This window comes from Aaosphaeria arxii (genome assembly GCF_010015735.1).
Source record: "Aaosphaeria arxii CBS 175.79 unplaced genomic scaffold BU24scaffold_5, whole genome shotgun sequence".
Taxonomy (NCBI): domain Eukaryota; kingdom Fungi; phylum Ascomycota; class Dothideomycetes; order Pleosporales; genus Aaosphaeria; species Aaosphaeria arxii.
In genome coordinates, this window is record NW_022983478.1 from 1441711 (window position 1) to 1456879 (window position 15169).

Consider the following 15169-nt stretch of genomic DNA (forward strand, 5'->3'; position numbering starts at 1 on the left):
GACTAAGAAGCCTACGCTAGTCTGTGGAAGCTTGCTAGAAGGACATGCTTGAGTGAATTAAGCCTGGTTGGCACTGATCTAATGATCGCGCTACGTGGGGATTGGTATGGGATGGACTTGAGCCTCGATCCCATGGATCTTGCAGTTGGCAATTGAGGTTGTGGTGTTCAAGATTTAGGTATATATATTCGACCTCGTTTCCCCAGACTGACGATCATCATCTCCACAGGTTTGCAGCTTCCCAGCACCAGCCTTGAGGAAACATTCATCTATCCTGCTTATCCTCTTACATTTTTGTCTTCTCTTTGTCAAACACAATAGGTCTTTTCTGTCCTCCATTGCCCACTATGGGGTTTACAGGCAAATTGTTTGGCTCCGCCGATGAGCCGACTTTGGATGAGGTCCATCAACAACAAGAACGTCGTCCCTCTGCTGTCGAAGCCATTGAAGCAGACACTCGACGCAAGAGTATCAGTGACAGACAGATCACTGGCGCCTCGCAAATCACAACACGCCAGTCCATTGTCCCAGTAGCATTGGTCACTTTACTCTTCTTCCTTTGGGGATTCGCCTATGGACTTCTCGACGTTCTAAACTCGAGGTTTCAAGTGGCTCTTCACATCACCCAGGGACAATCTTCTGGACTCCAAGCCGCCTACTTTGGAGCATACTTCGTTGGTCCATTGACGTACTCTGGTTGGTTCTTGCGCAAGTTCGGCTACCGATACACATTCATGCTCGGTCTGGCCATCTACTGCGTCGGTGCCCTTATGTTCTGGCCGTCCGCCGTCAAGCGCTCCTTTGGTGGATTCTGCGGTTCCATGTTCATCGTTGGCTCCGGTCTATCTACCCTCGAGACATCTGCGAACCCATACATCGCCGTGTGCGGTCCGCCAAAGTACTCCGAGTTCCGTCTCGAGCTCTCTCAGTCCTTCCAGGCTGTCGGCTCTGTCGTTGCTCCCGTGCTTGCCAGCTTCGTCATCTTCAAGAACGTTGGCGCGAACGGTGAATCGCTCGAGTCTGTGCAATGGGTCTACCTCGGAATCGCCATCTTTGTCGGCCTTTTGGCGATTGTCTTCTACTTCGCGCCTATCCCTGAAATCACGGATGCAGATATGGCTGATCAGGCTGAGTTGACGACTGGTGCCACTGGCTACAAGGACAAGCCGTTGAGGAAGCACTATACCCTCTACTGGGGAGTCGCCGCTCAGTTCTCTTACGTCGGTGCTCAGGTTGGGATTGCCGGATACTTCATCAACTACTACACCCAGGCACGACCCGACGAGCCTACTCTCGTAGCTCAGCATCAGGGAGCCAACTTCTACGCCATCGCACAGGCACTGTTTGCAGTTGGTCGATTTTCCGCTGCAGGCCTCATGATGATCATGAAGCCCCGTAAAGTCCTCCTCATCTACCAAACTCTCATCATGGTCTTCATTGCCCTCGGTAAGTCACCAGTTCCTAGTATCAAACCAGTTCACGCGCTAACAATGCACAGCTATCGGCATCGACACTGGCCACGGCAAGAACGCCAACTGGGGCGGTCTCTCCATGCTCATGATCGTCCTCTTCTTCGAGTCCTGCATCTTCCCCACCATCTTCACTCTCTCCCTGCGCGGTCTTGGCCGCCACACCAAGCGCGGCGCATCTTTCCTCGTTGCGTCCGTCTGCGGTGGTGCCGTCGTACCCGCCATCCTCGGAAACGTCGCCGACAAGATTGGCACGAGGAAGGCGATGGTCGTCCCGCTTGCGTTCTTCCTCATCGCGTGGAGCTTCCCCATCTATCTTAACTTATGCAAGGCTAAGGAGTTGGATGCGTATAGCGAGAGTAAGGTTGGAACTTCTGAGGCTGTGGTTGAGGATGCGGGCAGGACTGACAGCGTGAGCAAGAATAAGGATGTTGAGGCTGCTTTTGTTGAGGTCAAGGGTTTTTAGATTTATTAGTGTTTTTGATGTGATGGAGAATATACGAGGGCGATGGGAAGGGATGGAGGAAGAGTGTGTCTGTACATAAGAACAATACCCAGCGGATTGAATTCATCTATTTTATTAAATGCTGTCATGAACCCATTTGCATATCGTTATACTCCATTAAACCACCGGTCTAGATACACGCCGATTAAATCGTAACCATATGAAACAACATCTCAGTGTATAGAATACTTCGCAGCAACCTCAGGACGAATCCACCTCCCTAGAAGATTGGCAACAACATCTTCCTGTCCTGTCTCTGATTCCTGCTGTCCACCGGCGGTCTCTGTGCCGCTCTGCTCTGTGCCACTCTTCGGGCCCTCTGGAGAAACTGCAGTCTCCGATGAACCCGTCTGCGGCTCGGATACCTTCGCTACGAACGCCGGAGGCCCGGTAAACGATGCCAAGTTCTGCTCCCGCATCATCTGCTGCTGGCGAGCCATTCGCTGTTTGACGATCCTATCGAACTGCTTGGGGTTGACGAACAGCGGCTCTTCTTCCTCGTTTGTATTGGCATACTTAGCTCGCTCAGGCTGGGGCACTGATTCACGACTACTGGGATTGGACCCATCCGTCTCCTCGGAATCCTGAGCTACGGGCTCTCCCTCATCATCCTTACCTCCAACATACTTGTCTCCCCAATCGCTTGGCAAGTCAAATTGCGCCATGTCTTCCTTCCGCAACGAATGTGCCGGCGTCGTCGAAGAAGCCTGCGTACCGGTCTGCGCGAGATTGACATCAGACACACGATACATCTTCTTGCGGTTGGGATTCACGCCGCAGATCAGCGTCATAATTCCCCTCTGGTGGTCCCTCAAGCGGATCCTATTGACTTCCTGCGGGTCCGAAGGCTTCTCCATCTGCGCCCGGGACGAGAAGAAGTCTTGCTCCAGTTCCAAATATCCGCCGTTTCGCGCGAGCGAGTTGTCCCGTTCGGCAATGAGCTCCGTGCCGACGTCTTGTGAGGACATGGCGGAGTGGGTGCGCTTTTCGCCTGGTTGTGGCTTTTGGTCTTCGCAGTCGTTTCCGGATGCTGGGTGGGGCGTTAGTGATTCAGAGGGTATCGTTGGAGGTTGGTTCAAGCGTGTCTGAAGAATGTTATGTACTCACAGTAGCAGTCCCAACATGGTAATGCTCCGTCGCAGTCTAGCTTTAATTGAAAGCAGCGCTCGCAGGGTTTAGTGGTGCTGTCGTGTAATGTTGACGCAGAAGAGCTGGCCTGATCTTGTAATGTCGAGGTGGAAGTGCTGGAGTGATCGGGTATGGTCTGATTTGGTAATGTCGATGTAGGAGCGGGAGTTTTCTCACCCAAATCGGCCTCTTTTTCTTGATGGGTTTTTTGTAGGTTGGCTGTGCTCGCTTTGAAGGTGCTCTGTGACGCTCCAGAATCCCTGAGCGATGTTAGTATTGCATGTAATTTTTGCGCGTGATCAACACACTTCTGCAAGGTAACACTGTCGAGTCTTTCCGATTGCTCCCCTTGGCGTGCTTGGTTGCTTTCAGGAAGAGGCCTTTGTGGAAGTTTGCTGAACTGCTTCCCGGCGTCTACAGCAATTGTCGCAGACTTGCCCGCCGAAGTCCCTGCTCTTGAACGAGCCTCGATCTCGGCTCTTAGCATCACATCCCAATCGCCCGGATTTGTACTACTCTGGGATGGTGGTTCTTGGAGGTTTGAAAACAAATTTTTGAGTTCCCCGAACGATTCATGCTCGCATTGTTGGAGTTGTCGGATCTTCTCCCTTTTGGCAGTGAAATAGGACTCTTCAAATCCGCTACTCAAAGTCAGCGAACCTCGAATTCAGGACTTTGACTGGCCAACTGACCCAGATGCTTGTGTAATAGCCAATTCAATTACATTGAGGTATAGCATCAGTTTATTCTTCAAGTGCACAAGCCGACGGTGCTGAATTAAAGCTCTCCTGTCTCTCGAATGCGGAGTTATCGCATCTGTTGTAATGAGCCACCCTTCGTTTTTGTTATCATAGTTTAGTTCCTTCATCGCAGAAAGATAGATATCGTTGAAGAGCTGCCCGCATTGCTTGGTGAGACTTCTGGCGTACTCGATGGATTCCTGCGACAAGTATAATATGACGTTGTCCTGGGTGATCAACGTCATAAGACGCTGCAAAGCAGCTGTGGTAATGTCGACATCCCGAGCGATGTTTTCTATCTCTGGAGCGTCAAACCTGCGTGTTACATTTACATTTACAACGTTGAGTGCATTGTAGAGCTTGTAGCCATTCCAAGCCTCGTCGGCAAAACTTAGTGCGAGATCCTTCGTTTCCGCCATGTCGATCAAATCGATAGATTAGACGGATTCAACTTCAAAGAAATTCAAAAAGACGAACTCCACGCCTAGTATTTCGTCCACAACGTGCCTTGAGCGATAGAGTTCGAGAACGCGGGAAAAGGGTCCTACTTGTGTTCATTTTATCCTCGGACCGCGATACGAGAGGTTGTTAGCTCTAAGGCCGTGCAGCACCAATCAACCCGATGTCATCAGTAGCGGATTCAAAATACATCCGAAGTGGCTTATAATGGCAAAATAAAACCACTTTAAAATCGTACCCATCTTAATTCAATATTTCTTTCTTTAGTTGATCACGTATGCTAGAGCAATAATAGAAATACGAAATGAGTGCCGGAACTCAAACGACAAATTCGTGTGGTGGAACTTTCAACGTGAACGGCGAATACGCCAAGACATGTATCTTCACAAGAGGTGAATGGTAAGGTTACACTATTGCCTATTCACCATTGGTTATAAGCTGTCGCCGACCTACGCCGCCCCATGAATCGCATCACCATCACTCATGGGCGAGCGAAGTGATCTGCGGCTTGTGTGGTCTGGAGCTCGGATGCATCTGAATCCGCTTCCACAGGTTTTACTAGAACATCAGGTTTGGTATACCAGTCTGATCGCCTCGTTGGATCCGCGTCCTCGAGCCATTCCCCATACTCGCCCGACCCCCCTCCAAAGTCTGCGAACAGCGAAGGCTTAGATAAAGCGCGCAGTGATTTCTAATGCCTTACACACGCTACTCCTATATGAAGTGATTTCAATATTGCCTAAGAGGTTCATTACCTAGTCATGTATCTTGGCTCAGCTGGAAAGAATTGGGAAGAGAAACCCTCGAGGACAAATCTCCTTCAGACACATCACCAAGCGATCCGTACACCGGGGGATTTGATAGATTTAACTCGACTCGATTCTTCGACTCACTGAGGGCTCGGCTCGTGGATACAACTCAGAGTGTATTCATTACAGCAGCTTGCTCCAGGACAACATCGCCCAAACATCATCAATGGTAGCTTGTTCTGTTTCCGATCTGATTGAGATGCAAGGTGACGGCATGACAAGGGCTTTTTAGGAAGGTGTCACCTTTCCTTCACTGCTTTGCCACAGTGTCTTCGCTAGCTACGGTAGCAATTGTATGCTTCTCAGTGTTGTTGACGACGAGTGTCTTACTTATTTCAGCAAAGCTAGGGTTCATTCTCTACATGGTGAAGCGGCACAGCATTGAACTATGACATGTGAATCAATTCTAAATGCATTCAGCAAGTTGTGCTATCTATACCTCTTCATCTTGACTCTCGAAAGCGCGTGCAACAGCAAGACTCACGACTGGATAACTCATTATCCGGTCATGCAAGCCATGCTTCACGATCTGCTCTCTCACGACCCCGCCTGTGGATTTCCACTGCATCTCCCATCCACCAGCCCCTAGGGGTGTCTTTTCTTTTTCTTTCACAGTCTGCAGATCATCAAAGGTAATCTCCTGTCCTGGAGCCTTCATTGCGTTCACCGCGTGCCAGAACAGCACATCTGAGTGGATCCATGGGATATCGTAATCATCTTCAGCGTGAATGATTGTGATGTCGTACTTGTTGTTCCTTTTCGTTGTTTCCAACCTATCAAGGTACTTTATAGTGGACGATAACTTATCCTTGGAAGGCCATTTGGAAATAATAAATCGATTGAGCAAAGAAAGGAGTTTTGGAAAGAATGCCACAGGAGAGAGGAGGGGGATAGTGCCGGCAACCCGGTAGGTCTCGGTAAGCAAAGCAACATCGGCAAATGGTGCCACCAGGACCGTACCGGAGAATAGTATCGGCGGTGATTGATGAGCAAGCTCGTGCGTCAGAGATAAAGCAACAGCAGTGCCGATTGACTGCGCAAAAAGAACAATACGTTCTGGAGGCACGCCGGCGTCTTCCATGGCGAACTTGGTGAGTGCAAGAGCATCTGTGAGAAGGCCCTGCTCAGATGGCCACCCAGTGCTGTTTCCAAAGCCTCGATAGTCAATTGCAAGGATATGAACATCGGGAGCAGCGGCAGACATGGCTCGATAGCTTTGCGGGCGCCATCCTGAACCTAAAGTTCCCGCCGCTCCATGTAGGTAAATGACAAGCCTCGCTTGCGGATCGTCCCTCAGTAGTTTAAAAGATTCGCGCTCTCGAATATCAAAACAAGTTCCAGACGGTTCGTTTATCAATACTTCTTGGTTTCTTCGGTAGGTGTCGAGTGGGAGAATGTGCCAAGCATGGAGTTTCTCTTCGTCAGGTGTAGTGATATGAAATGGTGTAACTTGATTCCGTAGAAACCCCCATTGCTCTGGTACGTTGACGTCTTGGAACCAAGTAAGAGTTACTCGATGGAGGTATATGACATGGTCTTGCAGCCTTGGGATGGTTAAGAGCGCGACAAATGCCACATAGGTACCAATAATTCCAGCAGCCGTGCCAAACAGTGGCTTCAGTACAGCAGAGGCCGAGGGCATGTCCGATGATCGATTATGTTATGAAAGGTATGAGAATGAGCGTGGTTTTGACGAAGGTAGAACACAGTTTTCCCTTCTGACATTGATGTTGATGGAGCGAGGAGAGTGCGGCTCGATGTGCTCTCAATTGCAGACCTCTGAAAAAGGCGCTTAGCCAACCAATCATGTAACGAATTTGTGGAGGACTGCATACAACCACGACCGAACGATCAAGGTCAATCTATTACCGCATATCGAAGTGGAATACGTGCTGTGCCGCCTCCTGACAGCCATGAGAAATTATTGTTGGTGTTTCGAACTATCGTCTAGAGTCCGAAATGGGTTGCGACCGAAGCCATCGCAGCATTCCCCCAATGGGCTTTGAAGATTCCATGCAGGTTGTGTAAGAATACTAGGTATAATTAGTTGTATGCAAAGCAGGGACGAAGAAACAACAGGGTATTGAGACGAGTTCCAATTGGACATACCAGCGTTGCAGGAGGGGAGGCTTGTTGTTCATCACAGTATCAAAGATCTTCCGAACCTAAATGTTTACTTTATCATGGTGTGGATGTCAGCTTAAGGCACTAGTTCCAATGTTTTAGCTACGGCTATTGCCTTTCATCATGATGTTGATTTCACGACTAGGACTGCAATCGGTCTGGCTAACTCTTGCCTTATTAGACCTGGCTCTAACTTGCTGGTCTCTAAAAGTTGCTGCACGAACAGCCGAGGACTGCACAAATCTCTACAACATCGACAGCAACTATTCGCCTCCTCCGAATACATCGTCGTCTTTTAGAGTGACCCAGTGGGTTGATCAGCCGTACTATCGAGGCACCTTCGACATATTATGGACCAGCCTCGTTACCATTGGCATATCTACATACACGATGCTGTGCCTTAACGTACCGGCACCCGATGAAGGTTACCTACGTCTTGTTAGTCGCAGGCTACTATGGATGTTTCTGGGGATAATAGGACCAGAGTTCCCTTTGATATACGCCGCCGGCCAATGGAGCCGGGCAAAGCATTCGGTGGCAGCATTCAAGGCGTCAGGGTACCCTGATTGGCATCTGAGGCAAGCATTTTTCGCCGATATGGGCGGATTCATGTTCCATGCCAGAGACGGCAAGCCTTTTCCTCTCAACGCCACCCAGCTACATTGGCTCGTTACGAACAACTTCGTCGAGTATCCGTCCATTACAAAGAGAGAGGTGTGGGACAAGTCAAAACAGGACACTTTCACGAAAGTTGTTACTGCGTTCCAGGTCGGATACTTGATTATTCAATGCATCGCGCGCGCCGTACAGAATCTCGCTATAACGACGTTGGAGCTTAACGCCGTGGCTATCGTTGTTTGCTCCCTGATGACTTCCTACGCATGGCTTCATAAACCGGCTGATGTCCAGACCCCGATGCACATATACTCAACGTACAATCTTCAAGACATAAATCTAGGGCGGGCGTGGAAACTGACTCCACTGGATTTCATTGATGAAAACGGCCCGGGTTATTCGGTGAACATACAGCCATTCATGAAGATGCCAGTAATTCCGGCAGAACGCCCAATTCAGCGGATCCCGAATGACAGGTTTCCTACAGATCCGTACGGCTCACAAGAATATCTGCTATGCTTTGCTACGTTGGTTTTTACGGCTATACATGTCGCTGGATGGAACTTTGATTTCCCATCGCCCACCGAACACCTTCTATGGCGCATAAGTTCATTGTTACTTTTCGGGATCACTGTCGCATTCTGGGTTTTTCGAGACCATTGCATCATGGATTCGACTAGGTAGATGGAAAGCGATTTATCTTAGCATCTTCGATCAGGAGAAAGCAGACGAGCACAAAAGGCGCATGTCGCAGAGACAGATGACTATGGTGAAGCGGCAGCTGACAAACATACCCCAAGTGTGGGAGTTTGTGACAATAACTCCACTGGCGATTGTGTATGGTGTCGCGAGAATCTATCTACTGGCAGGGGCATTTGTGGAGTTGAGGAATGTGAAAGGCAGTGCGTACGTGAATGTTGAATGGACTAACTTCATCCCTCATGTATGATTTACATTTGATAGCTTTGTGGGTGTAGTTAAAAGATCTTATATGGAAGGAGATGCCCCAAGTATTATTTCGTTGCTGTTGGGGTTTTAAACAATCACACTAAATCTTACGAATGATTACCGGCGAAGTCATCAAAGCGATATCAACTCACCAAGATTCCACCATCGGGTTCCACCAGGAATTTGTAGTTCTATCTGGAGAATAAGAGGCCTATGTTCGAACGTTCGCGGAGTAGATATGACGACTCTATAATTTGGACCATCACAGACACAATGCAGAATTGACGGACAGATTAATCAAATAACTATGCAGTTGGGTTGATTTATCCCGCGCGCTCGTAGATGTTAACCCAGGGTTTCCAAATTCTGTATGTTGACCTCTAATAGCGCTTTACTTCGTACATGTGCCTTCCAAATAGCATCCTACCCTGATATGCCAAGATGTAAAGGGCCGGTCTTCATAGAGACTGCACTCCTTTCGGATCAAGCATTTTGTTGTCGTTCGGCGGCAGGGGGGACATCCATGATCAAAGCCAGGCTGGTGTACATGAAATCTACCTCGTGCTGATTCCCGTACTACTGACTGTTAGCAATGAAATGTACAATCAGTGGACAATAAAGTAACTCACAACCATGTACGCCATGCCGAAGTTTTTGTTCACATCACTGGGTCCTCGGATCCAAGCAACATGCTTTAGATCACCCTGCCAACTGTCAATTGTCTCCATGGGGAGGTCGCCCTCTGCAGCACCATAGCCCCCCAATACGACACCTTTGTCTTTGTTACCGATAAATGACTTGTTGACAACTTCGTCGCCTATCTGTATGGGCTCCGTGATCTCATTGACGTCATCGTCGTCGTTGCAATACTCGGAAATATCGTGGCGGAGGACAGTCATGGCCTGAACGTCCAATCCAAAGCTGCGAAAGACGGAGTAGATAGCCATATCGATTCCTTTGAGAGCTGATGGAAGTGCCTTTGCGCCTTCGGTCGTAGCATGAGCATATGCGTGTTGGCAATACAAGCCTACTAAGCCTCCTTTACATGGGTTAGCCTGTATATCAAGTTGAAGAGATAAAGACCACCTTTTGTCATGAAGCTCGGATCCTTCAGGGCCTCATCTACCTTCGCGTACAGGGGCAAAGACTTGACATCCATGGCAGGACTGTTATCGGCCAAATCTCCACGACCAGGAGCATAATATAGGTTGTAGGTCAGCGTGATGCGGTGTCCACTGGTCACCTCTAGAACCTCATGCTCGCAGTCGCTGTAGAAGGCAGCCCATTGAATGCATGCTTCGTCGTTCTGCTGAGATGCATTTCCCCAATCAAAAGTTGTGGAATGTCCAGCGTGACGGACAGCGAGCTGTCCTCCCTCATGGCGGCATGGAAGAGACACAACGAGGGATCCGAATTGTTGCTCAGAGCGGGGCGTGTCTACGTGAGCTTTGAAGAAACCGGACGGTGCGGCGTAGACCTGTACGGCTTGTTAGCACACAACCATTAAGAGTCCGATGACGGGAGCATACATTCAACTTGTACAACTCTGCTTTGACCCCATTGGTATGAATGTTTTCTTTTGAACCTGGGAGTAAAATTTGTGCGATCGTATCTATAATGCCCAGTTCGTAGGGGCAGAAGTCGGTGGAGAAGTTTGACCGATCCATTTTGGTAGCTTTCCGATAAGTGTCATCAAGGACTTCCTTGCCATTCATCCCGAAGCTGGCAGGTTGGCAGTCTCGTATCAACTTCTCCAAGGTTGATACGTCATCCGGGTTGCTTGGGTCCACGGGAAGTGTGATTTTGGCGACCCCAGAAGACAAGTCCAGAGAGTCCCATCGCAAGACCACGGGGGGAGCTGATAGAGAAGTGCGTTCTTTGGCTTCGACGTTACGATGCTATCAGACGTCAGTCTTTCAATATCTTTCGAGAGTTAAGTTGACAAAACTGTACAATTGGAATAGCACCGCCACATGCATAATTGCTTGCGGTTTGCACAATGAAATCGCCTAACTCCTTCGCAATTGGCCGTAGATGTGGTTGTTCACCAGACATGTCGAAGACTGGAGAAGTAAATTGGTCTGATGATGATGTGCGGTAAGTCAGTCTAGGCGGGGCGGGGTGGTACTCTTATATGTGCATGGGAATGCTACGTGAATCGCGGTGAGCGCGATAGCACGTGCTCCCGTACCGTTTTCTGAGGACAAGCAAATTGCTGTTGAGCAATAGTGGCGATGGCATTCAAACACGATTGGTGGCTGCCTGCTCATAGGGATGCGGAACAACGAGAGAGAGATTGGTAACCGCCTGCTCATGGGGCACAGCACAGGACATTTTGAGGTCTATTGAAGCTGACAAAAAGCCGAATACACTACGTATGAGTAGGCAGTAATACACACTGGTTACACATAAAAATTCATGTCGGATACTAGTTGGAAAGGGACCCAAAACTACAGGCGTCATGTCTCAGAATATAACTTATTGCTTAAACTTGATTGCGGTATCTGCCTAGGGTGCCTAGGCACTCGGAGGCTGATTATGCTATACCGCGGATCAGGCTGCGGCACGATCGTGCAGCTCTTTCAATCCACAGAACTGGAACAAGAATTGTCGTAAATGGTTCAAAAGGAAGTGTGGCGGAACTTGGTGAATTCAATCTCGAAAGAAGAGTAGTTCACATGAAGCCTGACAGCTGTAGTGCAAACCACCCAATCAGAGATTGCACTGCAGGAGCTGGCGCGCGGACCACAACGGGGAAACAAGTAGCGTGGGGATAACCACTAATGACGCTCTCTTCCATGGGAGAGATCAGTTGGCTATCTTCTTGTAAATATAATATTCACACCTCGAGTCTGGCTACTCAGTTTACATATCAACAAGCTCTTCTCGCGTAGTATCTTTGGAAGCAGCCAACGATCACCTCCCCCTTTTAGACTCCAGCTACCTCATCGTTGACTCATAACCACCAAATGCTTCCGTCTCATCTGACACTTGATCACCCCGCGCATATAACTATACCACTCTCTGCTCAGCCTCGTAGCTCGGTTTCTCCTCGTCCACGACCCTCCCTCCAGTAGATCTCTCGATGCCCAAAAAGCGCACACCGGTATACACGCAGACGAAACCGAACTACGTCCACCCGTCTCTCCAGAGCTCTCGCTCATCGGCAGCAGCGCTGTCGTCCCCAACAACCCCACAAACGGTCAACGAACGCATACAACAGCTCCGTCGCGAAGCTGCCCCGCGCACGACCACAGAGCGCAGAGATGAAATCACGGAGGTAGTAACTCAGCGAACTGCTCCGCCGGAGATACGGCGCATACTGCACATGGCCGAGCTCGATGCTCCCTCCCCAAAACCCGGCTCCTCACGTTCCATGAGAGCATCGCGACAAGGTGCTCGACCTCCGCCAGGCCCTGCCGCACCGAGTAGTTGGCTTCATGCGAGCATACATGCTCCGGCGCATATAAGGAAGGCAAATGTCAGGAATTCGGAACTGGATAGACCATCTAAATTCTGCCATTTGGCGAATGTGAATGACGAGGAGTTCAAGGTACGGATCGGGAGCTCCTCCCACAATGATTTCTTTGGGAATTGCTGTTTGGGTACCTCTGGGGTGATATATACTTGGTATGCTAACGGATTGTAGCGGTTACCACCGCCCCGGAGTCTGGTTCATCATTGCCTGAAGACTTTCGCTCTCCATTGGGAAGAACTGGCGGAATACGAACAGCATTACCTGCCTACGCTACCTGTTGCGTTGAAAGAGACGCTACTTAGCTACCTGACCCTTTATGGCGGGAAAGATTGTCTAGATTTATCGACGTTCAAGATCCTATTTGGAAACAGCGATGAAGTGGACGCCGACAGCGGTATGGAAAGTGTACATTTCCTCGATTTCACCGGGCTGCTCAATCCAGATTATACACTAAGGGACCTGGAAAAGTCTCTAACACATTCTTTCAATAAATTCGACACTGGAGAATCCATTGCCAGTCTAAAACTCAATGACACCCAGTCGAATCATCAGTCCGACGAGATCGCAGACTCATGGGAGGACGAAGTTGATTCCACAGCTCCACTCCCCCGGACTCTCAATATCCCCATCTTCACAAACCTTACGCGGCTCTCCCTCGCCCACGCAGGCTCCACCGCATCATGGGCGGACCTCCTCTCGCTCTCCAAGAAGCTCAACACCTTAACCCACCTCTCCCTCGCATACTGGCCCATCCCCTCCATGACCCCCAACGCAACAACCACCTCGATGGTATCTAAGGGACACCGCCCCGTAGCCATGGGCGGCCGGCACTTCTACTCTACGCTCGACGACGACTGGGCCGAAGCCGCCAACGTGCTCCGCCGCCTCTCACACAACACGTACTGCCTGAAATGGCTCGACCTCGAAGGCTGCAAGTGGCACAAAGCACTCACCTGGGACTACCCAGAGAAACCGGTGTCCAGAACACCTGCCGGGGCCACCTCTGCCGCCGTCTGGGTCCGCCCCTCCGTGGCGTCCCCCGGCCCCGACTGGGCCGGCGCCTGGCGCCAGATATCCTACCTCAACCTCTTCCAAGGCTGGATCCCAACCGACAGCCAGAGCCTGGTGTCCCTCCCCGCGGGCACGACGGCCGTGCAATTACTAGGCTGGCTGCGCGAGCACAAGAACGACCCCCGGTACCAGGACAAACTCAAAGCCGGGGCGCCGCCCGGATGCAGCGTCCTGGGGTGGCTGAACGGGGAGAAGATGGCGAAGACGGTTGGGTCGGAGATTATGAAGCAGAGAAAAGCGAAGAGGGCGGGCGCGTATTGCTTTGTTGATCATGGGTGGGAACCCATCGTTCTCACGGGCACGGGGACGAAGAAGAAGAAGAAGGAAGGGGAGGGGGGAGAAGGAGCCGTAGGGAATAACTAGGAGAATTGGACGGGGATCGTTGGGTGAAGGTAGATAGTATATCAATTCATACCATATCCCATCCCATATCTTGAAGTCCAGCGAAGCCTATTTGCAATCTTTGGATTCATCTCTGAATCCATCCAGGATGAACAATCCACCAATATCATTCACATACATATACACATGCACACACCGTGACGAGAAAAAAAGCCAGAGACCCAACCCCACCACATCGACTAACACATCCCTCCACTACGGCCAGAAGTCCAAAAGTCGTGCATGCAAGACCACAGTTCATACTCCTCCTATCTACACCATCATGTCGCAACCTTTCACGCATAGACATGAGTTGGGATATACCTGTCTTAACATGCCACGGTCTAGCTAGCTAGACGGAAGGGAAGTCCAATAAACGTGGAGATAGGTGCCGTGCGTAGGACTCACCATGTCAGCGACCGTTGAAGAAGAGACGTGCTTGTGATACTTAAGAAAGTAAGGAGGTACAAAGTCAGATGGCACTCACTGCTCATACCCTCTCATTGCTCATGCTCCCTGTGGAGATAAGATGGAGGTGTAAGACCGTCTGTCTGGTCTACTTCTACTTTTATTTTCCAGGTTCCTTGTAGTTGGGTTGATTGGTTAATCCATTTGATTGGCAGTGATTTAGGACAAATCTTCTTTTTTCTTAGGTTGAAGAATAGGGAATTGGGAATGGAAACTAGAATCACAAAGTATAGAAGTTTCGCTCGAGTGCGACGAACGCAATGCTTGTGATGCCTCTGATCATGTGAGGGGTAATTGAATCAGTCATGATCCTGAGAGCGAAGTTATGTTGTTGTCTCTGTCCCTTTCGCTCTCTCGCTCTTTCTCTCTGTGTCTGTGTGGGTATGTTCTCGACCAACATATAAGACACGGGCGAGCGTCAGGAATCCTGTGCCCTGGCCGTTACATTACGTGCCCTGTCACGCGCGAGACATGTGTCCCTAGCGAACGGTCAAGAGGGAAAGAAAAATCTAGTCCAGGAACGCCTTCGAGGGGGAGGGAACAAGGGGTTACGTGTGTGCGACGGTGGAAAGGGGAAAACTGGTGTTCTGTACTTCTTTTCTTGCATCGTCGTTCACTACGGGATTGTACTAGTTCGGGAGAAACACTTCCCCCTCGACGAGAAAATGTTTCGTGGTACAAATTCTTGATGGTCACGGGCGAGCATAGTTACGATACATCATCATCAGATTTGTTATGGTTCTTGCGAAGCTAGTGGTTGGAGAGTCTCAGTCAAGTCAGTCCGCGGCTTCTGAAACCGTAGCTTACGATGGCTAAGCTACGGGACGAATTATGTCAGATGTGTTGACAGCTTGAGTTTGCGAGTCAATCGTCCTTCTTAGGGTGAGCATGACATGAGGCGCCAGGAGTAGCATCGCAGCGGTGACAGCGACCTGGTTCCGGGTAGCTAATTAGCTGCAACAATGCTAAATGGG

The 15169-nt window shown here is 49.9% G+C and overlaps 6 protein-coding genes across 6 annotated transcripts; 3 read left to right on the forward strand and 3 right to left on the reverse strand.

Annotated features, from left to right (window-relative positions):
• Positions 1–347: 347 nt before the first annotated feature.
• On the forward strand, positions 348–1935 carry BU24DRAFT_349399 (glucose/galactose transporter; the record flags this gene model as incomplete). Its single annotated transcript, XM_033523602.1, has 2 exons — positions 348–1446; positions 1499–1935. The coding sequence occupies 2 exons, from the start codon at positions 348–350 to the stop codon at positions 1933–1935; spliced, it is 1536 nt and encodes a 511-aa protein (XP_033382992.1).
• A 131-nt stretch (positions 1936–2066) lies between these two features.
• BU24DRAFT_493210 (uncharacterized protein) lies at positions 2067–4377 on the reverse strand. The gene is made up of 4 exons (XM_033533951.1): positions 3795–4377; positions 3411–3743; positions 3082–3362; positions 2067–3004 (listed from the first exon to the last, which is right to left on the reverse strand). The coding sequence occupies exons 1-4, from the start codon at positions 4259–4261 to the stop codon at positions 2148–2150; spliced, it is 1938 nt and encodes a 645-aa protein (XP_033382993.1). The 5' UTR covers positions 4262–4377; the 3' UTR covers positions 2067–2147.
• Positions 4378–5504: 1127 nt separating this feature from the next.
• Positions 5505–6840, reverse strand: BU24DRAFT_423559 (alpha/beta-hydrolase). The gene has a single exon (XM_033528285.1). It carries the CDS (start codon positions 6750–6752, stop codon positions 5544–5546), a length of 1209 nt encoding a protein of 402 aa, XP_033382994.1. The 5' UTR covers positions 6753–6840; the 3' UTR covers positions 5505–5543.
• Positions 6841–7069: 229 nt separating this feature from the next.
• Positions 7070–8798, forward strand: BU24DRAFT_433898 (uncharacterized protein; the record flags this gene model as incomplete). The annotated part of the gene is made up of 4 exons (XM_033530004.1): positions 7070–7134; positions 7495–8089; positions 8144–8494; positions 8568–8798. 4 exons carry the CDS (start codon positions 7070–7072, stop codon positions 8796–8798), a joined length of 1242 nt encoding a protein of 413 aa, XP_033382995.1.
• A 482-nt stretch (positions 8799–9280) lies between these two features.
• On the reverse strand, positions 9281–10852 carry BU24DRAFT_349125 (uncharacterized protein; the record flags this gene model as incomplete). Its single annotated transcript, XM_033523591.1, has 5 exons — positions 9281–9373; positions 9430–9836; positions 9881–10274; positions 10327–10695; positions 10751–10852. 5 exons carry the CDS (start codon positions 10850–10852, stop codon positions 9281–9283), a joined length of 1365 nt encoding a protein of 454 aa, XP_033382996.1.
• Positions 10853–11502: 650 nt separating this feature from the next.
• Positions 11503–13769, forward strand: BU24DRAFT_423561 (uncharacterized protein). The gene is made up of 2 exons (XM_033528286.1): positions 11503–12350; positions 12447–13769. The coding sequence occupies exons 1-2, from the start codon at positions 11883–11885 to the stop codon at positions 13707–13709; spliced, it is 1731 nt and encodes a 576-aa protein (XP_033382997.1). The 5' UTR covers positions 11503–11882; the 3' UTR covers positions 13710–13769.
• The last annotated feature ends 1400 nt before the right edge of the window (positions 13770–15169 follow it).